The 24,088-nt window shown below is 59.0% G+C and overlaps 1 protein-coding gene across 8 annotated transcripts in view; it reads right to left on the bottom strand.

Annotated features, from left to right (window-relative positions):
* OSBP2 (oxysterol binding protein 2) overlaps nt 1–24,088 on the bottom strand; it is a 162,895-nt gene that overhangs the window by 25,061 nt on the left and 113,746 nt on the right. For 7 of the 8 annotated variants that reach the window (XM_082353069.1, XM_082353067.1, XM_082353066.1 and 4 more), the window contains one exon: nt 7,628–7,884. In XM_082353069.1, coding sequence (XP_082209195.1) covers nt 7,628–7,884 — 257 coding nt within the window. Of the gene's footprint in view, nt 1–7,627; nt 7,885–14,664; nt 15,517–24,088 lie in introns of those variants that run through there. The other variant, XM_082353071.1, reaches the window with a different exon arrangement.

The following is a 24,088-nucleotide window of genomic DNA, read 5'->3' as shown; positions in this document are numbered from 1 at the left end:
TGTGCAGAATCACGGGTTCCCTGGGCCCCTCTGCATGGCCAGCAGCTCACACTAGGGACACATCAGGGTCAACAGAGTCTCTCCTTCCCCTCCCACTGAGGAGCAACAGGCTGACCTCAGCACATTACCTCCCGACGGTGGGAAAGGGCTGAGATTCAGGCTGGGACTGTCTGGCTCGGAGGCAGCCATGCCGGACGAAGCACAGCCATTTCAGGCTCCAAGACCAAGAGCGGGTCCCCCAGGAGCTGCGATGGGGGTGCCAGGCTCTCCCGGGGGTCCCTCTGGCTCAGGCTCAGCCACGCCGCCATGCTCCGCATCCACCACCCTCCCGGCCCCTGGAGGCTGGGCGGCTCCCAGGGCCGGACCCCCTTCTCACGTGGCCCTCGGCTCGGGCTGCCCCGCATACAGCGGCCAGCCCTTCTCGGACGCGGAGGGGATGGTCACGGCTTCTCCTTAATGTGACTCACTCACAGCACTGGGGAGTCAGCTTCTCACTTCAGTTCAAACTTTAAAATAGCCCTTTCCACATTCAAAATAGTTTACCCCTCGTGCACAGGAACCAGCACCATCTGGCTGCCAGTTTGCCAACCGATTTTAGACCGTCCTGGAATCTATTTTTACTCATCTCCCCAAGCCCCAAGTGAGCAAGCTGTCAGGAGCAGAACAGAGGTCCGCTGGACGGGAACCTGCCCATGGGCCCCGGAAGGACGAGGAGGGCGGCTCTGGGGCCTCTCACCACCACTCTGCTTGGGTGGGTGCGAGGAGCCCCTCGTGATCTCCAAACAGGGCTCAGCGAAGCCTCAGAGCATTTCCAGCGGTAAACAGCCCCTTCTGATCTGGTCGGTTTCTATGATGCCCCAAATCCAAGGTCCTGGCCAAGTGCCCTGAGTTGCTGCCTTTGTGTCTATGTACCCCCCACCTCCCCCACCTATCCTCATCTGCGTCCCTGCTCCCACTCCCACCGGCCGCCTCCCCCAGCCCCCAGTGCCTCTGCTCCCCCCTCATCGTGCTCTCACAGCTCCTCCAACTGGAGCTGAAGCCCCCTCCCTCCAGGCCCAGCTATGCTGGGCATGCGTCCTCCACCACTTCCCTGTGCCCCTGCCATCAGGATCTGCGCCCCATCCCACCCGGCCGGCTCTACTGCGGGCACCAGCGTGCGTCCCTCGTGGCCCACTACCTTCCTTGGTAAAAGCATGCCAGGTCCGTCCCATTGGGCCCTCGGAGGGGGGCCTGGTGGGCACCACCCTCGGCCTTCACGCTGGGACTGTGGCTGCCTGCGGGCCTGCCTGAGAGTCACAGAAGCGGCTCTCTCCCTGCCAGGCTCCACTGCCCTGGCCTGCGGACAGACCCTGCTTCCGCCACAGGGAGGGGAGCGTGCACCCCACCAGCCCAGGGCAGGCTCGCCCCAGAATGACCGTGGCACTACTGTGGGGCTCTTCTGCCCAGGGCAGGGGCCCAAGGCCAACCCACAGGGGAGCCCAGGTGTGCTGGGCCTAGTGACAGATGACACAGCCCTGGCCCTCTGCAAAGAGCCCCACGCCAGCAGTGGGGACAGCCCAGGGCCAACAGCTGTGACCCTCTCTGCTCATGCAGCCGCCGGGCCCGCCACCCTTGGGCAAAATGACCGCTCTGGGCCTCGGGGGTGGCACGTGAATAATACAAACGATGACAAGGAAGCTGTAATGACACCAACCTCACGTGGCCGTTGTGAGGAGCAAACAAAGTAACGGGAAGAAACTGGGGCGGGCGCCTGCTATCACACTGCCACCATCCCAGAGGCCTGCCTCCAAACCAGGGTGCTCTGCTTTCCCACAAAGACAAACTTGCGGGAAAAAAGAAGAAAATGGGAGTTCGTTCTTTTCACGTTATGGAAACAAATACCCAAAGCCTGAGCTGGTAACATGTATTAATTCTGCCATTCTCTACCTCAAACCTTGTGATGCTGTAACACCACATGCACCCTGGTTCTCGGGGAGGGAGGTGCCGCTTGCGGTCCCCACACCCAGGCGGGGGGAGCCCTGCACACGTGCAGTGCTTCGAGGCTCAGTCTCTGAACCATGGCTGTTCACTGTGCTGTGAAGTTCCCTCTAAATGGCAGCAAACGCAGTTACCCAGACGGTGAACCAAGCATGGACCTGCTGCACTGCCTTTGATCAGACTCACAAAATCACCCACTAGGGAATTTTGCCAGACACTAAGCAATTCACTCAGTCACTCCCACATTCTTTCACAACCAACTCTCTCTCTCTCATTCACTGAGGCTCCCATATGCTGGACACTGTGCCAGGCGTGGAAGCTCCAGGGCTCCCAGCATCACCAGGGAGACCGTGTCCTGTCTCTGCACACTGCTGCGGTAGAAAAGCCCATGAAACAACAAGGTCTTACTGTATAGCACAAGGAACTATATTCAACATCCTGGGATAAACCATAATGGAAAAGAATATAAAAAGTAATGTATACATGTGTATAACTGAGTCACTCTGCTGTACAGCAGAAATTAACACAACATTGTAAGGCAACTATACTTCAATTAAACAAATAATTTACTTAAAAAAGAAAGAAAGAAAAGCCCACGAGACTCGTGGACCCGCAGACAGGGCGACGGTCAGCAGAGTGGGGTGGGGATGCGGAGCTGGGAGTGGGGTAAAGGTGGGCAGAGGAGGGGTTCTTGACCCTCCTGCCCCCGCTCAAGGGAGGGATGGGTTTATTTCCCTCCTACGAGGCGGAAGGCTCTGGAGCCTGAAGACCTGAGCTCTTATCCTTAGCAGCTGCCTCAGTTTCCCCACTATAAGCGGCTGAGTGGGTGGGGGGAGATTGTGCATGCAAAACGCCTTGCAGGCGACGTGACCATGGGTAGTTGATTCTCTCTCCTGTCCTGGCTCCCTGCTGGCCAGGGCCCCACCAGCCCCTGGCACCCAGGGCCGACCCAGCCAGGTGGACTGTAAGATGGGCCCTGGGAGTAGCCGTGGGCTTGCGGGTGGGCTTCCCAGGAGAGGTAATGTACTTCTGAGGGGCGATAGGTGGGGAGGGGCTGAGAGGCTGTGGCCTCCTCAGGTTAGGTGAGTGGCCAATGCTGGCAGGGGACGGGAGGCAGACGGGGAACAGGTGGGAGAGGAGGCTGGGAGGGGCTGCTGGGCCCCCGGGGACGGTCAGGGGTCATGTGAACCCCACACCTGTTCCTCCCAGGTGGGAAGGGATGTGTCTGCTCTCATTTCCAGGGCAGCGGGTGGTAAGGCCGTCATCCACACAGCCAGCGAGCTTCACCCAAAGACCAGGTCCTGCCCAAGGGGCCACCACGACTGGGGAACGGTCCGCAGAGGCCCAGGAAGGGTAAAAGGGTGGGGGAGCTTTAGAGCCTGATGGCGTGGGTGCCGTCCCAGTGCAACACTTACAGGGAACCATGTATAAAAAGCTCGGCACCCCCTGCGCACAGCAAGTGGCCACTGCTAGTGTTTTCCTTCCCTGCCTGGGAGAAATCCTCGTGACCCTTTCTGGCCCCACTCTGTGGCCACTACCTCTCCCTCTGCAGGCCCCGCGCTGGCACCGAGGGTCGCTCCCCAGCCCTTCCACGGCCCTCTACACACTTGGCCTTCACCGGTGGGTGTGTGAGCTGCTGCCCTGCTTAGCTACTCCTCCCAAAGGCTGTACTGCTGAGCCCACGTGAGACTCAGCATCACAAGGAAGATCCCTGGACCATGGGCTCAGGGGCCGGACGGGTCTGCCTGGTCTTCGCCGAGTCCTTACCTGGCACAGGCCCGGGGCAGGCTCAGTGGGAAGCCACTCAGGTCTGGGTTCAAATCCCATCAGGCAGGACCTTCCTAACTGCATGAGCCCCAAGTTCAGTATGGGGCCGCTGACCTGCTCAGCTGCTGCCCCCCGAGGCCTCCTGAAGGTCCACCAGGCACCACCCTCCCAGGCCTGCTAGAAAGAACCCTGCCAACCAAAACCACAAAAGGAGGGAAGGAGGCCGGGGCTCAGTACGACGTTCCTGTGGAAAAAAACACGTTTATGACTTGATTTCATAAAGCTCTGTTCCTATGTCTCAGCAACCAGGCTGGGTCATTTCTCTGCAAGGCCAGGTGACCAGGGTGGCGAGGGGTGGTGACCAGCAGCTCTGCACCCTGCTCAGAGCCTGCACTTTCTCACTGACCTTGTCCAGGTGAGCAAACGGGGCTAGCTAGAATGGCTTTGTAAATGGTCACTTAGCAGGTAAGTGAGATGTGGGCCAGTTAGAACTTTTTTCCCTGAGATACAAGACCCACTTTGATTGAGACAGAGTGTATCGGGCACTCCCACTGCACTGGGCTACTGTTGGGGCCACAGGTGAGTAAGACCTGAGCTTGACCTCAAGGGGCACAAAGCCTGGTGGGGGATCAGACATTGAAATAATGGGCTAAACACTGCTCAGTGGGCTGGGACCACTGGGGGATCTAACCAGGAGGAACGGCTTCCTGATGGGGAACTCGGAGAGCCTCCCGGCCGTGGTGACATCCACGTGGGGTTCTGAAGGATAAAAAGGGATCTGCCAGGCATCTGAAGGGTGGGGAAGGGGTATTCTAGAGGGTACAGCACAGGCAAGGGCAATACAGTTCAATATTCCTGATCCAGAACCTCCCCCAGACATCCTGTTCCCTCGAACACGCACAAAAGGGGCCATCCTCAAGGGGAGGGCCAGATGCCCCCTTGGGGAGCAGGGCCACAGGGACAGGCCTGCCTCAGTAGCCACGGTTCCTGGGATCTTGGAAACTGTCCAGAGAGCCTCCCTCCCTGCCCTGCTGGGAGCTCAGGATCTAAAGGCTAATGATAATGATGCCTTCTCCTGAATCTGAAGGAGGTTTAGAAATCTCCCTCTACTTCTCTCCTGAAGGCTGAACAACCTCAGACTCTTGGCCGTCTTGGGGAAAAGTGAAGAAGCAGCAGTCCATCTCCCTGTGTGGGGAAAGTGCAGCCTGCCCAGGGCCCTCCACAGGATGTGTTTGCCTGCGGACTTTGTGTGGCCTGCCGTCCCCCATTTTCTGCTCCACTTCCATGACCCAGGCTTAATCGGCGCCCACGAGGTGGAAAACCCAGAGCCATTCACCATCCACAGGAGGGGGCTGCCCTGGCTGTGCGGCGGGTGGGAGGAGAGATTCTCTGAGTTCCCCAGGAGGGGCTCCCGTCAGTCAGGGCCGGGGGCAGGGAGGGGATGGTGGAGAGGCAGTAGGAAGCCAGTGTTGGGGAAGCAGCTTCCTCTTCCTACAGTGAGATCTGGGGGGATCTGAGGGATGAGGATTTGTGCCTTCTGGGGACAGCTGGGGGTGGCTTCCACCCATCCTGGGTCCCCACCTTCCCAGGAAAGACCCTGGTAGGGCTGCAGCCTAAAGGTAAAAGGCACACCAGGGACTCAGGTCCCTGAGAATGGGGGTTTGCCCCAGGTGGATGCGAGGCCACCCTCCATGTGCTGACCTCAGAGTGGAAGGGGGCCTCTGCAGCCCTTGAGGGTCTTACCCTCACCGTCATGAGGGCCGTGACTCCAGCAGCGCGCTACACAGACTTGGGTTTGCGTCCAGTTTGGCCACTTAGCAGCTGGTGACCCTGGGCAGCTCAGGGAGTTCTCTGCGCCTCTGTCTCCACGTGGATATTAGCGGTACTAGCGAGGCTGTGGGGAGGGGTAAGTGGTCCTGGGCGGGAGTGGGCTCCCCTTGGGGCTCGGGGGCGGGAGTCACATGGATGCCTTAGTTACAGCTCCCTGGTCCAAACCCCTCCTAATAACAGGGGTGGAGGCCAAGGCCTGGCCAGGAGTGGGGACGCTTTACCTAGGTGACCCCTCTGCACACAGCGGGGGTTTGGGCGTTCAGGGTCTGACAGCCTCCCAGAACTGAGCCGGCTCTTGCCGGGTGAGGAGCAGCTCTCAGGAAGCGTCCCTGGAAGAAACGCGGGACTCTGCACTAGCCTGGGCTCCCAGCACCTCACTTCTGTGCCCCCACAGTGGAGGTGGATGGGGAGAGGCCCTCACGTCAGGTTCACGTTTGCGGGGGGCGCAGATCCTGGCCCAGGGTGCAGGCTCCGTCACTTGGGTCCGGCTCTCCTGGTGCCAGAACTGCTAACAGGCTTCCTAATCAACCCCTGAGCTTCCCATCAAACAATTCATTACGCACTTAGGTGGCGAGCTGTTTTTATGGCTTCATAAACACAGATGAGCCTCTGATGCCTGATAAAATACTTTCGCTAGAGACGCCAGGTGAGCAGCGCATTATCTGGGAAAAACCAAAACCGCTTACTCAAGACGATGTGGCTTTAGTCTCCGCATGTGGGGAGGCCATGCCAGGGAAACCGCGGGGAAACACAAATGCATCATTATGCCTTAAATGCTCGATATCGGTGCCTGTCACCGGAAGAAGTACAGTGACCCAGGCCCCTAGAGTCTGGGGGCTGTAAGGAGGCCAGAGGGCCGAGAGGGTGGACATGGGAAAAGGAGAGGGAAGACCAGCGACAGGGCCAAACAGCAGGGCAGCCACAGAGCTGCGGTCCAGCAGCCTCTCGGCACATGGGCGCCACTGCACCCCTGAGTGCCATGGACAAAGTCCACACCTGCGGGCACCTGTGCGTGTTTCCCTGGAGTCTGGGAAGAGGGGACAGGATCTTGGCCTGCAGTGGGCTCCAGCCTCCACCTTCCCACCCTGCCCTCAGGTTTCCTGGTGTTGGACGGAAAGCCTAGTCTCCGCTCTGACCCCCCTGCTTTGGAGGCTGAGTCCCCCACCTGGGGCTCACCTGGGCACTGGTACTGCCCACTGTCTCTGCGGCCAGCCTGACCGGCCTGCCTGAACCGTGTTCTCTGGACCCACCTCCTCTGCGGCGGCCTCCATCTCCCCACACCTCTGTGCTCTGGCCCCCAGCTCCCACGGTGCCATCCTGGCTGGGATGTGCTCATCCTGGGGGCTGTCCTTGGGAGGAGGCTGTGGCCATCAGACCTGTGTCCAGAGGGAGCACATGCACCTCTGGGGAACACTCATCAGGCAGAAAAAGGAAGGGCCCAGAAGCTCGGTTCAGCCTTGTACTCTCTGCCACCACGGAGAGACCCTCCCGGTTCGCGGTCACAGCTGTGTGGCTCCCAGAACCCTTGGAAAAGGGGAAACTCCTGGGGCTGAACCCCTCAGTCCACAGACGTGGGTCCTCATTCAGCTACTTACTATCAGGTTGGCACGACTGTGGTGGCCTCAACTCGAAAGCTCTTCTGACTGAGGGACCCCCACCACACATGCAAGCCCCCCATGGTTACAGGCCCCAATCCTGCTGCATCTGGGCCACGTACTGGGGGAAAGAGCAGCAGCAGCTGTTGCGGAAAAATGTGGCAGCCGCATCCCTACTGTGTGTGCTGAGCCGGCTGCTCAGGTTGGGCGCTGCCTTCCTCGCCCAGGCCTGAACCACCTGCGGGCTCAGCCGGATCTCACACCCAACTCCGAGCTCCACCCAACAATGAAAACCAGTGTCCTCACCCCGTGACAGCGCGTGGATGAGATGACACGGAGGATGACGGGAGCAAGAGGGAGCCCTGGCCTGTCCCTCACCCTGGCCACCCACCCGGGGACCGGGGAGCCACCTCCCCCTTGGGGCCCTGGGCCGCGCTGGCGGGCAGGCGGGCACTCACGTTGATCATAGCATTTGAAGTGATGCGGAAGAGGGTGGCCCGCTCGTTGACCGCCTTCAGCTTCTCGCCGCTCTCGCAGGGGATCCTGAGGCCGTCCAGCTCGCTCAGGGAGCGCTGCAGTGCCACACCGTGCTTGGCCACGAGCTCATTGCACGTGCTGAGGTCGTCCAGCTTCAGGGAGAGCTTCTTGATGGTGTCGTGTAGCTCGCTCTTGTCAGCTGGGGAGGCAGTCCCGTCCTCGTCGTCCCCAGAGTCATCTGTGGAGACATGCGGCGTCGCCGTGGTTCTTACGGAGCAACACACACCCAGAGGCCCAGGCGGTGCCGGCTCCTGCTCCCGGCTCCTGCTCCCGGCTCCTGGCCAGGGTGAGGTGTCTGCACAGCCCCTCTGGAGTCAGAGTGGGGGATGGAAGAGGGGCCCAGCTTGAATGACAGGGCCTGGGCTGTGCTTTGCAGGGGGCACCAGCACCCCCTAAGCTGATGTGCAGGCAGGGGTGGGCTGTCTGGGTGAAGAGGTGGAGATGGCTGTGCGGGAGCGGCTCCCAACCCAGACCCCACAGACCCTGAATGAAGCCCGGACACTGTCCCCGCGTCACAGGCCCAGCCCCGGCTGACCCATGCTTCCCCCGCCAACCTGACCTTGCCCTCCGCTGTCCGCCCACCCCCAGTCCCTGCAAACAACGAGCGCTCGTGCTTCGGGCCTTTCCCTCTGTGTCCCCACTGTGTCCCCACTGTGTCCCCACTGCCTGGAACCTCCTCACCACCCCCAGCTCCTCAGGGGTCTCACCCCTGCCCAGCCCAATGCCGCCCCATCTTCAGAGGCGGCCTGAAGACCACCCCCAGGCCGCAGTCACAGCTCCCTCCCCACTGCTGAGCGGTGACCCCCTCCTGCAGGTCTCCCCTGAGGAGCAAGGCCACGCTCACCTATGGGTGTCTTTTGTGTGGAGACACTGGCTGTGGCCTCTCAATGGCCTTGTCAGGGTAGGGACTGTACCACTCCCAGGGGACAGACAGGTGATGAGGCTCAGGTAGGTGAAGCCCTGGCCCAGGCCCCCTGGCTAGTCTGTCTGCCTCCAGAGCCACCCTCTTCACGCCTGGGGCCCTCCATGAGGGGCCAGGCAGGTGCTCACGCCCCACCCCCTCCCTGCTTACTCGACCCCAGGTGCCCTCGGCACCCCATCCTGGGAGTCTGAGGTACCTTGCAGCCTGGCCCGCTGCCAGCCCAGCTTGTGTCCAAAGGGGCACAGGGCTGTGGGAGCCTCCGGGGTGCTCTGCGGCGAGTGGGGTGGGGTGGGGAGCTGGCCCGGGCCCTGCTGCTACTTTGACACTGGCCTGTGAGTACCAGAGGCTATAATTGCTGAGCGGAGGCTATAATTGCTGAGCGGTGTCTGAGATGCCTTGATTCAGAAATAATCAGCAAGAAACTTTTTTTTTTTTTTTTTGGTGAAGGAAATCTGTAACCGAAGATAGAAATTTTTGAAAAGAGGACGCATTGTGAGAGAACAGATTTCCTCCCATGGCAGACAGGGTGCATGGGGGTGGCCACAGCTGAGACACTGCTCCGCACACGCCCTGAGCTGGGGGCAGGGGCCTGGCCAGCCTCGGAGGGGTGCCCGGAGCAAGGAGGCGGCAGGGGGCAGCATCCAGGCTGGGGGCAGGGCTCGCCCAACCCATCCAGCCCACCTGCAGCCCCGAAATGACCCAGTGTCTGGAGACCACACGTGCCAGGCCAGGCCCTGGGCCACTCACTTGACCAGCGTGAACGCTGAGCCTCAGTGGCCGGCAGACAGCAGCTGTTCCCACTCCGCAGGCACGAAAACGCAGCTTCTGAGACACCAAGCCACCGGTTTAGGGCCCTGCTATCAAGGGGGCAGTGCTGGATCTGAACCCAGGGGGGTCTGCACAGGGGTGTTTCCTCTCTCTGGATCACCTTAGAAAGGCTCCGATGGCTGATGCGTATCTTGCCTTCCTGGGTTCCAGGCACTGGGCAAGGCGCTGCCTTGGTTAATGCACGTTGATGACCCAGTGAGGTAGGTTTGAGGGGCAGAAAGGTGCTTTGAAATTGCCCAGGGCCACAGGCGGGGAAATTCTGGAGCCTCCAGGCCTATCCGGCTTCAGAGCCGAGGCTCTTAGTTACAACACAACCTCCTCTCACTTTCCAGGTTCAATGTGTCAAACAACCAGAATGGCCACCAACCAGTCAGCACGGCTGCCGCTGGGCACTGGGAGGGGCGCACGGGGGCATGCTGACTGCGGGTCAGCCTGAAAGTGACCCCCTGTGCTCTGAGAAAGAACTGACCAACCTAACTCGGAGCATCTTCCTGCAGGACGGGCAGAGGGTGGGTAATCGCACCTTAGCAAGCAGCTCTTAGGGTCCGAGTTCAGGTCCAGCTGCCAGGGACACAGGAAAGTGCTTGTTCTGCTCCCAAGTTGCTGGCTGTGTTGCTGGGGGAGGGATGCGAAGACACCTAACCAGCAAAGTCTGTTCTATGGGGATGCGCAGGCAGAGTACCTCTCAGAGGGACAGTGTGATCAGAATGAGGGAGGATGGGGGGGAGGGGCGAGAGGAGGAGTGACTGGATGAATGATCTTGGGTGCATCCCAGGAGGCCTGCATGGAAGCGGCAGGTCACACACAGAAGCGCAGGGTCTGGAGAAGGATGTGAGCAGTAGGGTTGGGGCACAGAGGAGCTAGCTGGAGAGGGTAGAGGGCACAGCTAAGGAGCCTGGGCCTTCATCCCTTGGCAAAACGGAGTATGTGGGCATTTGAGCAGAGGTCCATGGATAAGAGGAGGCTGGTGACAGACTGAAGGGCAGAGCTGAACAATGAAGGGGACCCTGGCCCCCAAATGGTGAACTGTGGCCAGGCTGAGTCCCAGGTCTCAGTTCAGGGTCAGGGGTCTTTGCAAGGAGTAAATCCATGTGGGACACGCAGATGAAGCTCAACATCAGAGATGCAAATGAAACCGCTCAATGTGACATTCCTCAAAGTAGCAAAAAGAATAGAGGGCATTAACTCATCTTGTGCTTTCTGAAGGATGAACTGGCAGTTACCCATCAAGAGCCATGAAAAGGGCTCCTCGGCTTCCACTGCCCCCCACACCCCCACCTGCCCCCCGGACGGGAGCTCTGCTGGTGGGGCATGTCGTCCAAGGAAGGAAAACACTCATACGTGCAAAGTCGCTTAGGCTGTGGTTCTCAAGCTTGTGGCCTTGGGGGTTCTCAGGCTTTTCTGACCCCACACATCTTCACTGTCCCCACTCCCACTGGGAATAAAACTCAGGCACAGTGAGCATCTGAGAGGAACAAAGTAACAATCCACATCTCAACAGCACAGCAGACACTGAACTATCCACGGACTTAAAATCCTACAGGAATTCTGCAACTATATAAATACAAGAATAGCAGCAACTGGAATCTAGGACCACATCGAAACCACACAGCCACCCACGGGGGAGCCCTGGCCTGCCTCAAAGCTCACGTGAAGGCCAGGACTCAGCACAGAGCAGCTATGAGGAGGAGCTTCCAGGCTGCCCCCAGTGTAGGAAAAATGAGGTGGTCGGAGAGCAGAAGCTTGAGCTCCGGGGCACCTCGCCAGGCAGGGGCGCTCACACGTCTGCCCCAGCCGCTGACATGAGGAGCCTGCTGTCCCTGCGCGGTGGGGAGGGACACTCAGGTCTGCTCAGGTACCAGCACGGGGCCGAGGGTGGAGGGGGCGGGACTGAACAGGAGACCCCCTTCACCGGGCAGTGGGTGTGAGCAAGGGGCCGGTTAGGGGAGCCCAAAGTGCACATGGCACCTGCCCTCTGCCTGGCGAGAATCGTTTGCCATCCTCCACACCGAATCTCAACCCCTGCGCCCGAGGCCCGTCTCTCCCGCTCTCCCCGGGACACGCTGGCCTGCAGGGCCCCTCACCCGCCCCCACCGAGCTCCCTGCGGTCAGTTGCCTTGCTCCACTCATGCTGGCCTCTGGCTGGCTCTGCACCAGCTGGTGCGCCCCGGGAAATGCTGCATGAGTTGCACTCAGACCCAGCCCAGTCTCGGCAGCTCGGGAAGCAAGCTCTGGAAGAGGCAGCTTCCTACTGCTCAGCCATGAAGGGCTGGGTGGGAAGGCGGCGTCCGGCAGCAAACAGCCACAGCAATGGACGGTGGCAGCAATGGACAGTGGCAGTACTGGCCAGGGCATACACAAGGTGCCGGCACTCCTTAAAGCACTGGACAAATAACTCACTTAATCTTTGCACCCTTAGCATCCTCATTTTACAGGTGAGAAAGCAGAGGCTCAGAGCAGGACGGGTCCTACGGAGAGTAAGTGGTGGGGCTGGGGTCCCTCCCCCGGTCTCTCAGCACAGGCCACACTGAGGGGGTCACTAACGGGAGCATCTCGCCCTGCCCTCTCCCTGCTAGCCTACATCATCTCACCCTCCTCCCCCACCCCTCCCGAGACTGTCAGCCTCACCAGGAAGAGGAAAGAGCCAGAATGTCTGCCCTGGGGGTGGCGGGGGGACTGCAGACCCTGCCACCCACACCCTCATCTCAGCGGGAGGGCTGAGGTTCAGGGCAGGAAGCATCTGGCCAAGACCACCAGCAGCCAGAGAACAGGAGCCCACATCCCTGCACGGCCAGCCTCCAAGGACAGTGACCCCAGGGAGCCAAACTGGAGGGTCTGTGACAGAGGAAGGACTGGAGAGCTGGAGGGGGCAAAGGGGAGGCCCAGGCAGGGGGCAGGCGGCAGGGGCTTCTGCCCTCCCATCCTCCCGGCCCCAGCTGCCAGGACCATCATGCTGAACCCCTGCTTCCCCAGGCCTTGCTCTGCCTGCCTGTCTTACGCTGCTGCTCCGGGTGTGCTTCTAACGTTCAGATCAAACCTTCACAGAAAAGCGACTCAGCAGGAGCCCAGTGAGTTGCTCCACCAGCTGCAAAGGCTGTGGCTTCTGAGACCAGGAAGCGGGCCTGGCAGATGGGGAAGGTGACTCTGCTCTTCTTCCCCAGGCAACTCTGCGCCAACGAGCCTGCACCTTCTAATGAGAAAGACTTCCTGGGGAACTCAGGCCTGACATTCCTCAGCCAGTGGCACCCCGAGCCTCCCTGGCTAAAGTGACAAAAGCAAACAGTAGCTCCAGACTGTGGAACATGGAAAGAACAACCAATCCAGCCTCCAAGCCAGGGGCGGGGTTCGAGGTAAGGTGAAGGCAGCTCTGGGGATGGCGGGATCACGTGCAGCAGATGACCGTGGAATAAAGGGCTCCAGCCTGTTCTCAGACACGACCATTTCTAGAAAAGCACCGACTCCTGAAATACCCACTGATTTTCACCAGCTAAATGCAAGAATGAATTTTCCTTTTTGTTAGATGAGAATAAATCCATAAAACTCGGGTTACCAACGTGTTTACAAGGCAGCAGTCACAACTTCTCAGTCCATCCCGGCCAGGCCAGCAGAGTACGGCAGTGGCCTCCCATCCATGGCAAGCTTCCCAAGTGCATGAGCTTCCAACCCTTAGGGGCTATCCTGGGTTGGCTAGTGTCCCCCCAAAATCATGCCCTTCCTGGAACTTCAGAATGTGACCTTATTTGGGCTGATGCAGGTATAACTAGTTAAGATGAGGTCATATTGGAATAGGGCGGGTCCTTAATCTAATATGACTGACCTCCTTATAGGAAGAGGAGCAAAGACACAGAAACACTCGTGATGACACAGAGACTGGAGTGAAGCATCTGCAAGCCAAGGATTGCCAGCAACACCAGAAGCTGATCAGTACTCTGACTTACTGCCCTGAGGGGTGGTCCCTGGACGCTCCCTAGATAAGCACTGAGACTCCCACCTGGGCACAGAGACCTCACAGGTCTCTCTGTTCTCCCCTCAAGCCTGGCACACATGCCTCCCTGACTGCTCAGGGAGGTGGCCTGGGACAGCGGAGGAGCCCGGTTCTGAGGCAAGCAGTCCTGCTTCAACCCCACGTGGCCTTGGCTAAGGGTGCTCGTCCATACTCTGGGGATATTCATACCTCCTCTGGAAAAGGATTTAAGTCCCCAGCGTGCAGCCAGGGCAGAGCTGGGACTTCCTGGCCCCCCACCCACCAATATCCCTGTCACCCTCATCAGCACAGCTCACTTTTTGCACATAACCAGTCTTGAGTTTACTTCAAATCATAGAGGCTTGGAGCCTGAGGGAGCCCCGGTGTTTCTGCTGTGCCCCCACCCCTACTCGGGGGTCTCCTTGAACCCTTCAGTAGCCGGCTGCAGCTGAGGAGCCACTGGGCACCCGCACCAGGGCCGGGACCCTCTTTCACCTGGAACTCCTGGGAAGGAGTGGGTTGCCATGGAAACAGCCAGCAGAGCAGAGCCAGGTGGGCTATTTTTAGAAGTGGAGCTTTTTTTCCCCATCTTTGAGGAAAATGTATCAAGTTTCTGGGTGGGGAGGCAGCTTTTGAAACCAAGAAACCAAAAGGCTGCACAGATTGGTCTGGAAGGTGGGGGAGGTGACATGGTGGGGATGTGGGAGCCAGGGGCCCTGTGGCTGCCCCATTTTGCACTGTCTCTTGCTTGTTTCTCTGGGGAATCTGGCTTTGCCCTTGCCTGCCCACAAGCTCCTCGGGGTCAAGGCACAGGATGACCAGGGCCCCCTCCCCTCACACACTGTGGCTGGAGATGAGTGACAGCAGCCCTGGCTGAGGAGGGGCCTCAGGACAGGTGAGGTGAAGGCTGGGGAAGCCCAGCACTCACGCCTCCCTCTGCACCTCCACCCAGCGCTGGGCAGGACAAGGTTCGGGGGGAGGTGGTGCTTAGATGGGTCCTGGCAGAGGGACAGGACTGCAGTGGAAGGGGACAGGCCTATGGAGGTGGGAAGACAAGTCCAGGGACACCAGCAGGATTCTGAACAGGGAGGGACATTCAGATGGCTCATCCACCTCTAGGTGCCAGGAAGCCAGGGACCCCCGCCCTCGCCCAGCCAGGCCAGGCTCTGCCTGCGCTCCACGCCCTTGCTTCCTCTTGGCTCTTCAGCCCATCCAGTGCCAGGGAGACCCCGTGGCTTTCTCACCTCCTTGCCACTCCCCGGATTTCTTTCCTCCTCTCCTCCGTCTGCAGATGGCTGCTCCCGGGGCTTCCCTGGTGGCCCAGTGGTTAAGAATCCGCCTGCCAATGCAGGGGACACGGGTTCGAGCCCTGATCCGGGAAGATCCCACATGCCACGGAGCAACTAAGCCCATGCGCCACAACTACCGAGCCTGCGCTCTAGAGCCCGCGTGCCACAACTACTGAAGCCCGCGCACCTAGAGCCTGTGCTCCACAACAAGAGAAACCACTGCAATGAGAAGCCCACGCACTGCAACGAAGAGTAGCTCCCGCTCGCCGTAACTAGAGAAAGCTCACACGCAGCAACAAAGACCCAACACAGCCAAAAATAATAAATAAATAAAATAAATTTATTTTTAAAAAAAAGATGGCTGCTCCCCAAGGCCCAGTACCCATCGCTTCACCTGAGCACTGCCCTGAGCCCTCGGGCTCCCTCCCTCGGGCTCCCCAGCACTTGCCCCTGGACCTGCCTCCGGCTGATGGGAGTAACATCCAAAAATGTAAAAAGAAGGTGATGGCTTCTTGGATGACAAAGTACAAAACTTGCTAGCCAGGCACTAGGCCACTGACCGGGCAGGGCCCAGAGGGGTCAGGGAGATAAGAGAGAAGCCTTGTCCCATTGGCCAGGAGTCACAGGAGGAGGCAGCCACACAAGGGGACCCACAGCCATCCATGGGTGGGTGGCGCAAGGCAGGTGGAGGCCAGCAGACAGCCAAGGAGTGCCACTGGCTGGTGTGGGGAAGGGGCGGGGGGACAGGACACATGCTGTCTGAGTGCCTGCTCATCCCAGGCTGGCCCCGTCCCAGCCCCCTGCCACTCCACAGAAGAGAGGGCACAGGGAGGGTGGGGAAGGATCCCTGCTCCCCGCTCCACCGTGGCAGGGAGCCTGCATCAGTGCAGCGTGGGCCCCGCTGTGCCCGTGGCCTGAGACCCAACTTAGAACGGCAGCTGACGATGCTGACATCATGCCCTAACCCAGCGGTGCTCCCTGACCCAGCAGCGTGGTTAATGGATTAATGGGGACAGGCGCTGCTCCCCTCCCTCTCCGCACGACAGGGAGGGGACAAGGCCTAACCCCCGAGCCCTGCAGCCTTCCAGCCCTGCAGGGTCCTTCTGGGACCCTGAGTGGCCACACCTACCTGGGGCCCCCAGGACCCCATGGGGGGCTTTCATCTCGCCTGAACACTAAGAACTTTCCTGCAGTCTGGCTGTGCAGAGACCCCACCGCAGGGCCTCTGAGGAGACAAGCACAGCCAGCGGACGTTGGTTTCAAGTGAGAACCGCGGGGCCCTGCACTCTCAGCAGAGAACAGCCATTTCCAATTTGCAGTGTTAGCATCTCAAAAATTCAATTACAGCAGGTTTGCTGACGGTTATTTAGATTTCCGGAGGTTTGTTAAGCTGCCCAAATTCAATTGCAGAATCCAATCAGCTGGATGCTGACAACAGAAACAGGCCTTAAGGCAGGTCCACGAGGTCAAGTGACTTTGGTGGGTCTGAGACCCTACAGCCCTGTTGCTCAGTGACAGCCTATCCTGTGCTTCCTTGGGTCATGACTTCGCCACGTTATGACACAGTCTGCTGCACGAACCACACCCAGGAGAGGAATGGGTGGCGTGGAGAGTTATGGACTGTGCCCAAGACCCCAAGGCTCCTGAGTGGTGGAGCTGGGACTGGCAGAGTGGTCTTTACAGAGTCTGATGGCACCTGCCACCCCCATGGCCCTGAGGCTGAGAGACTGCAGCAGCTCACTCCACCCAGCCTGAGGTGAAGCCTGCTCTGGCCAGTGACCTCCACCTGGCCTGGACCAGGCGAGTGGGGAGGTGAGCCCTGCCTGGGGTGACGCTGCTCCTGTGGTCCTTTGCCCTGGAGGAGGGCCTCACTCAGGCAATGGGGAGAGGGAGGCTGAGAGGTCTCCTAGTCTTGACAGAGAAGGGCTCAGACAGGACCCCCGGGGTGGGGTCCCAAGAGGCCGTGGGAGGAGGCGGCTGCCTTACAGGCGCACCCTGCAGGAGGGTGACACAGGAGGAGGGTGCTGCTCCAGGGAGATGAGGGAGCAGGGGCACCGGGCTGGTGGTGGGACGGGCCGGAGCTCTGAGGATGAGCACCTCTGAGGTGCAGTCCCTGAGGCAGGTCGGAGGCCTCCGCGCTGCAGAGTGAGGCACGGGAACCAGGTCAGACGAGACAGGGAGCCACCGGGGGCCCCTGGGAACGGGAGTGCCCCCCCACCAAGGTACTGCCAGTCCTTCCTGACTGGGAAATCCAGAAGGAAAGCAGGTCTGTCTTTCCCAAAGTAGATTCTGTGGGACACTAGTCCTGCAGGGGCTTCTGCAGAAAAAGGAACCAGTGATTTAAAAAAAAAAAAAAAAACAACTTCCAAAAATAGGATGAATGACGTCCCTCCCAACCAAGGAGGTAGGTGACTGAAAGCTCTGAGAAGCTTGGCCTTGAGGATACCGGAAGGCATGTAGGGATCTAATCTGATGGAAAAATCAGATAATAATAAATAATAAATCGTGAAACCCTGGTAGGCAGATGGAAAACACAAGCCAGAGCACCGGCATCATATGACCTTCGTGGGCCCTCTGTGGCCCATCTCCCCCCCCACCTCTGGTGATCAGCATGGGGTGTGTTGAGGGCACCAGGAACAGGGTGAGACCACATTCAGGCTCTCCAGCAGCTTCCGCTGGAGAGAGGTGCAGGGGTGGCACCCCAACCTGGACAGCTATCAACAAGGCTGGGGTGAGGCCCCAGGGATGGGTGCCCCGGGCTGGCACAAAAGTCAGGCTTTGCTTCCAGTGCACCGGGGATGCAGGGGCAGGAACCTCACCCACAAACATGAAGCTGCAGGCCAGTATCTGTGGTGACTGAATCTCTGATCTTCCCAGGGGAAAACACCCCCAGGGACCCCTGGGCTGGCTGTAGAGGCCAGCAAGCAGCGGAAGGCTGGGCAAAAATCTCAGAGAGCAAAGAAACAAACCCCCTTTCCTCTCACTGGAGGGGGCTAGGGCACAGGGTCAGAGCCATGAGCCACAACGATGGGTGAAAAATAAGTGTATGCAAGTGACGGCTAGGACGCCCACAGAACCAGGTGCCTTCCTCCTCAGCAGAGGGCTGTGACCTGGGGCCACACAGCATCCTCAGGATGATGGACGGCTCTGGGAGCAGGGCCCACCTCCAGGGAAATAAACACTGGTGCAGAGATGGAGCCTAAAAACAGAGGCACAGGCTCCAATTATGGCATCTTCTGAGATGCTGAAGCCAACCTGCCACCCACAGCCCCCTCCGGCCCGCAGAGCGCCCAGCCCACCCAGAGCTTCCAACCGAACCAGGGTTTCCACGGGGTCTCCTAAAGGAACGGGGGGCCGTCCCAGATCCAGCACTGCAGAGAGCTGGTGTCCTACCCACCACCCCGCTCCAGACTCACTCATCTGCCCCGTCCTGGTTTGAGTCTCACCCCAAGGTCCCAAGGTGCAGAGGTGGGCTGCCCCTCAGCCAACCTGAGGCAGGTGCGTGAGGGCCGGACCCCACGCCAGCTGGGTTTGGGCGGAGACACTGCAGCCCACCCCCTGCCGGTGCCAGCTGACTGGGGGCGAGGTGCTGCTGCTCTCACCTGAGCCCTTGTTTAAGGGGCAAGAGAGGGGCAGCTGGAGCACGGACGCTCCTCTTCCTCCAACCTGCTGATGTCGAGACAGGAACCCACCTGCGTCTCAGCACGGTGGCTCCTCCCCGAGGCGCCCGCCCCACCCAGACAACAGTGAGCCTCCTCGGGGGGCTGCCGTGCTCCCCCCAGCCTCCACTGCAAGCCTCTAAACTCCATCCCACCTGTCTGCTCACTCCTGGCTCACAGAAAGCCCCCTGCAGGCCCGGCCTCCAGGTCAGGGGGACCGCCTGGTGCCTTGGTGGCGGGAAGGGCATCAGTTTTTTTTTAAAGTTTCTCCAGGAGATTTCACACAGCAGCCGGGTGAGAACTGCTGGGTTAGATGCTGGCGAGGCCTCACCAGCTTTAACACCTCATAATCCGAGGCTCCAGCCACACGTTTCCTCAGTGCCCCATATCTGTCCCCCGCACCCTGCACCCCACCTCCAGGTGCTGCCTCCCAGCTCTGCAGACCGGGGAACCAAGGCCGAGGGGCTCACGTGGCCTCCAGGCACCTGGCTCCTGGGGCTCCCCTCTCTCCAGGGCCCTACACTGCCTTCTGGGTAACCAAAGAAAAGGAAAAAAGTCCTCTCGGCTTGCCAGCTCAGGAAATTAAACAACGTCCTTGTTTCGCTGTTGAAATCCAGCCTTTGTCCACATAACACAATTTCAGTTCGGGTGTTGCTGTCTCACCTCTGGTCCTGTTTCTCCACGACGTCGTTACTTGTTAGCAGCTGCCCCAGATCCCATCAGGTTACGAGCCGTGGCCTCCCCGTGGCGCCAGCTGCTGGGGCCGTGGCGGGAACACCACGGAACGGCTTCTTTCTGCCCTCGCGGGCAGGGGGGAAGCACCGTCCTTGGCCCAACCGTGAGCACAACTCCTCAGAGGCCACTGAGCCCACCTCACACTTCTTCCCACCAGAGAAGGGCACCCACCCCCCCGGTCCCACCCCCTCCGCTTCCTGTTGTGGGTCCAGCGATCCCTGACCAATGAGAAGGATCCTTTAATGAACAACAAGGAGCCCCACCTGTGAGAGTGTTTAATCTTGCTCAGCACAAACACCTGTCTCACAGCCAAAGCAAGTGGGACTGAACTGAAGCAAGGTCTGCCGACCCACACGAGAACCCACTGATCCACCCCCAACTGCGCCAGCATAGTTGAGCCGCTCACTGGAAACTGCCAGATTACATTTTCCTGGCCCGAAGACAGCCACAGCTGCTTATCCTTGGAAATCATCAGACGCCCACGTAATCACGCTAAAGAGCTTTCCATGTGCGGCCGCCTCTAGGCATCAATGACAGAGAGTGACTGGGTCAGGGAGGAGGCGGGGGAGGGGGGTGGCCAGGGCTGGGAGAGGGGTCCCGCCACCTAGGAGCCCGACGGGCCCTGGAGGGGCAGGGGCTGTGTCTGCCTGGCTGATCTCCACCTCCTGGGCCTGCATGCAGGAGGTGCCAAACAGAAACCTGTTGAATGAACGGATGCCACAAGGGACGATGGTGGGAAGCGTTTTGTGAACCCCAGGGCAGTGTGCAGGTGAGCGGTGACGGGTTCAGGGTTTTCCCCTGGCTCTTGAGAGAACGCAGCAATCACAACCCGCTCACCCTATGACCCACCCCCCTTAGCTGCCCAGTCCCTGCAAAGTTCCTCTTTCCCGCCCTGCAGACCTCAGAGTGTCCTCCTGCTTCTTCTGGCTGTGGGTGGTGAGTGGGGGCCTGGCCCTGGGCCAAGCTCTGCGGGGAGGGTGAGGAGGAGACCCACAGGCCCTGCCTGGGTGGTGGAGTCTCATAGTCCGCTCTATGCAGGGTGGACAGGCCAAGTTGTGTCTTAAACAGAAAGGGGACAGAGCCACCCCTTTCATTTAAATGCCCACGTAAGACGCTCTCCCCTTTAGGAGTCAAGCAGACCTGCAAGTCCCAGTTTGCTGTTTATCACCCCTGAGACCTTGCAGCTACTTAACTTCTTTACCTTCAGTTCCTCATCTGTAAAATGGGTCAATGCCTGTAACGTGCTTAACACAGTGTCTGCCACAGTGAGGCCACGAACATCAGCCATTATTACCTGGCTATAAAAAAGAGCCATGCTGAAGGTAGAAAAGTCAAAAAGCCCTGTAGAGAAAAGCATAAAGTAGCAAAGAAACAATCACCAGCAATCCTCCTCAAGATAACCTCATCAACCTGTCTGATGCCAGTGGCATCTCTTCCCGCCCGCTCCCACATGCTACCCATAACGGGGACTGTCCCTTGTTCCAATTCCATGACTGCCAGCGACCAAGAACACCCAAGCAAGGGACCTCTCAGGGGCCAGGAGGGTGGATGGGAACTCTCGTCACTTGAAAGGCGTGTGCCCCGCGATCCAGGCACACCTGGAGCCAGGTTACCATGACTGCCTGCTCCCTGCCGGTCTGAGGTCCAGGTGGGCAGAGGCGACCACCTGAAGGGTCACCTGAAGGGAAGGCCGCCAGTCTCTGATGGCAACACCAGAAGAGTACACTTGGCAGAATGTGTTTAAAGTGACCCGGCTCAGAGTGAGGCCGAGAGAAAGGGGCAGGAGGTAGGGATATTTTTGGAGGCTGTCTGGCTCCTCCAAAGGCCCTTTTGTTCCTCTCCTAGTTCTGGGTCACTGTCCATGCAGCTAGGAGCCTGGCACAGGCCCTGTGTTCGCAGGCATCTGAACACTCCTCCTGGAGGACACGGAGGGCAGTGGACAGTCCTCTTCGTGACCCACATCCTTGGGAGCCCCGACCCAGAACTGACAGGGGGAGGCTGGGGATGAGGGTCAGTGCGGCTGAAGAAGGCATTCCTGCACCCAGAAGACATCAAGGCTTTCCAGTTCCCAGTCTAGCCTTCTGTTTTGTGTTTCCTATGTTCCCAGGTCGCTAGGGAGACTGCTGGGTGGGCAGGTCCTCAGCTTGAGTGTTGGTTCGGCCACCAACAGACTGTGTGACTTTGAGCAGGTCTCTCCCTTCTCTGGGCCCCAGTGTTTGCTCCTGTAAGGAAGGGCCTCTACCGGGCAGACCCACTGCTCTGCGGAGAAGGTCCACCAGCTACGGTTAATGCAGGCCTTAATGCGGACGTGCATTTGACCCTGGGCCTGGGGGCTTCTCTGCTAGTTGTGCTCTGGGAGGGGGAGGGGGAAGAAACAACCCTGTGACCAAGCAAGCTACCCTAACTCCACCCCGGATTTGATGATTCAGCAGAACTGGTCATTTATGAAGAAGCCTTGGGAGCCAGGCCAGAGGCCAGGATCCATGGAGGCCCTGCCACCGTGAGATGGAGCAGAATGCTGATTGTGAGAGTAACTGCATCCCAGCCAGGCAGGCAGAGCCCAGATCTGGGAGTCAGAAGCGGGGCTCAGACCCAGAGGTGGGGGAAGGAAACAGGGCTGAGGAAAGGCCTGCAGTGGAAAAGGCTCGAGGGCGTCGGTCACCAGCACCCCTGCCCTCTGCACGGCTCGTTCCTCCATTAGTCAGCTGTGCCCCTGCCCATGTCCACCGTCGCCTCCCCAGCCCCGTCCCCGCACCTGCTGGACGAGGAGGGCAGCCACCCCTCACAGCTCCGAGGGGCCCTACCAGCAGGACCGTGCAGACACCACTGTGGGCAGGTGGCTTCCAAGGCTTGGCTCAGGGGGAAAAGCTACTTGAGCAGTGATTGCTAAAGAGGAAAATCAATCTGAAAATAGTGAGGCCCCAGAAAAGTCCACGTTCGGGAAGGAACCTGCTTGCGAGGAGCTTGGCCAAAGACTAACGAGGTGGGATTTCGCTGGCTGTTTGCTCCCGAGGGCAGGGATGAAGGCATGGCCCCCACCTCCCCAGCGGCCCCTGGCTCTGACCATCTGCTCGCCCAGCCTCTGTCAGGGGAGAACTATTTTCTGCCGGGCCAGCAAGCATCATTCTCAGGCTCTTGGCTGATACATTGCTTACTGTAAATCAAGAAATTGGTTTTCTGTTTTCTAAAAGAAATGGAAATTAGAAATTCCAACGTGTGATGGTATTTGCGAAGAAAACTGCAAGTGATTGTCCCTAAAAATAGAAGGGGGCTGTTTCCAACTGCCAAGTCTTAGTGACTAGGAGCTGGTGCCTGGGCAGGGAATACTGCCACAGGGAACTGTGGGGAGGGTGACATGGTGGAAGTGACAGCCACTGTGAGGCCAGGGGAGGGAAAAGCCAGCAGAGACAAGGGAAGAGGGGGAGGGAGCGGGGAAGGAAGAACCTTGTCTCAGAGTAAAGCCCTAGAGGAGGGCCACCTGCCCACCTGGGGCTGTGCCGGCGGGCTCTCTACCTGAGTCCTGGGGACCCCTGCTCAGCAGCTGCTGCCTGAGCCTGCGGGGAGGCTCCTCACAGCCCGGGCAACGCAAGGTCCCCAGAGCCTGGCTGAGACCTTCCCCTCAACTGCAGAGCCCAGGGGCTTCTCACTTAGGCCACGGGGCTGAGGGAGAAACCTGGACCCACCCAAAGGTACCATGCAGTCAGCAAGGGCATCAGAACACAGTCCTGCACAATCTGAAACCCCACAGCCAGGCGGGCTTGAATTACAACCAGACGGTCTGCAGAGATCCAACATCTTTGGGCCAAGTTTCCACCTGAGACCCATTTCCATTGGCTCCACGTTGGCCTGGCGGGGCTCCCCTTAAATAGGTCACTGTGGCTGACAACTTTCTGGTGTCCTTGTCCTAGGCCCACCCTGGCTGGAAGGGGGAGGGACTGATGGAACAGGTAGTGGGGGGCCGTGAGGCCTTTGGGCTATGCTGAGCTGAGGAATATTCAGGCCGTTTAGGGCCGGAGGACTTGGGGCCATGGAATGGCTGTGTCCTACAAAAGGCCCCTTTTCTGGAGCAGGTGAGCCTGAGGCAGAGACCCAGGCAACAACAGAGGGTCACTGCTTGCTGGCAACACAAAGCCACTCCGCAGTGCATGACCTTCTTCGGATTGGTTGGTGGTGAGGTAACAAGGTGATGTTTCCAGACATGCACTTCCAGACATGCACATCCAGATGTTTCCAAGGTCATGCGCTTCGCAGGTCACCACACCCCTGTGCTGTGGGCTCTACTTCTGGCCTCCTTAAGTGCCAGGGGTGCTGGGGATCTGTGAGACGAGGTGCTGCCCCCAGTCATCTGAGGGGCAGCTTGATTCTGGGATTTGGATGCTGGGGCCATGAACGGGGATGTGCCAGGGCAGTGGGCACATGAGCCAGAAGACAAAGAAGGAACAGCTTCCTTACAGAGCTGAGAGAGAAAAAAAAAAACCTAGAATTTTATAGTTTATAAAAATGTCCTCCAAAAATAAAGATGAAGTAAAGATATGTTCAGACAAATAAAACCTGAGAGAATTTGTGGCTCCCTGACCTACAATAAATGTTAAAGGAAATTCTTCAAGCTGAGAGGAAATGATACCAAATGGAAACTCAGATCCAGACAAGGGAGTGAAGACGGCTAGAAATGACACCGGGCAGGACCCTGCGGGGACTTCCAGGTACAAAAGCCCCTCCGAGTCTTGTTTGTAGGAAAAAGGCTTTAGTCCCCCAGACCTTCCCTAAGTTCCAAAGAGCAGGCACAAGCATTTACTAGTTAGGGAGGTGGGGGAATGTAAAAACAAAGGAAAAGCAGTTAAGCAAGAAAAGTAATGACAATATTCAGCATAAAACAGAGCCCTGGGACTTCCCTGGTGGTGCAGTGGTTAAGAATCTGTCTGCCAATGCAGGGGACATGGGTTCGAGCCCTGGTCCGGGAAGATCCCACATGCCGTGGAGCAACT

The sequence above is a fragment of the Balaenoptera borealis genome, assembly GCF_965194805.1.
Source record: "Balaenoptera borealis genome assembly, chromosome: 14".
In the NCBI taxonomy this organism is placed as follows: Eukaryota; Metazoa; Chordata; class Mammalia; order Artiodactyla; family Balaenopteridae; genus Balaenoptera; species Balaenoptera borealis.
This window is presented reverse-complemented; position numbering and strand designations above follow the sequence as displayed.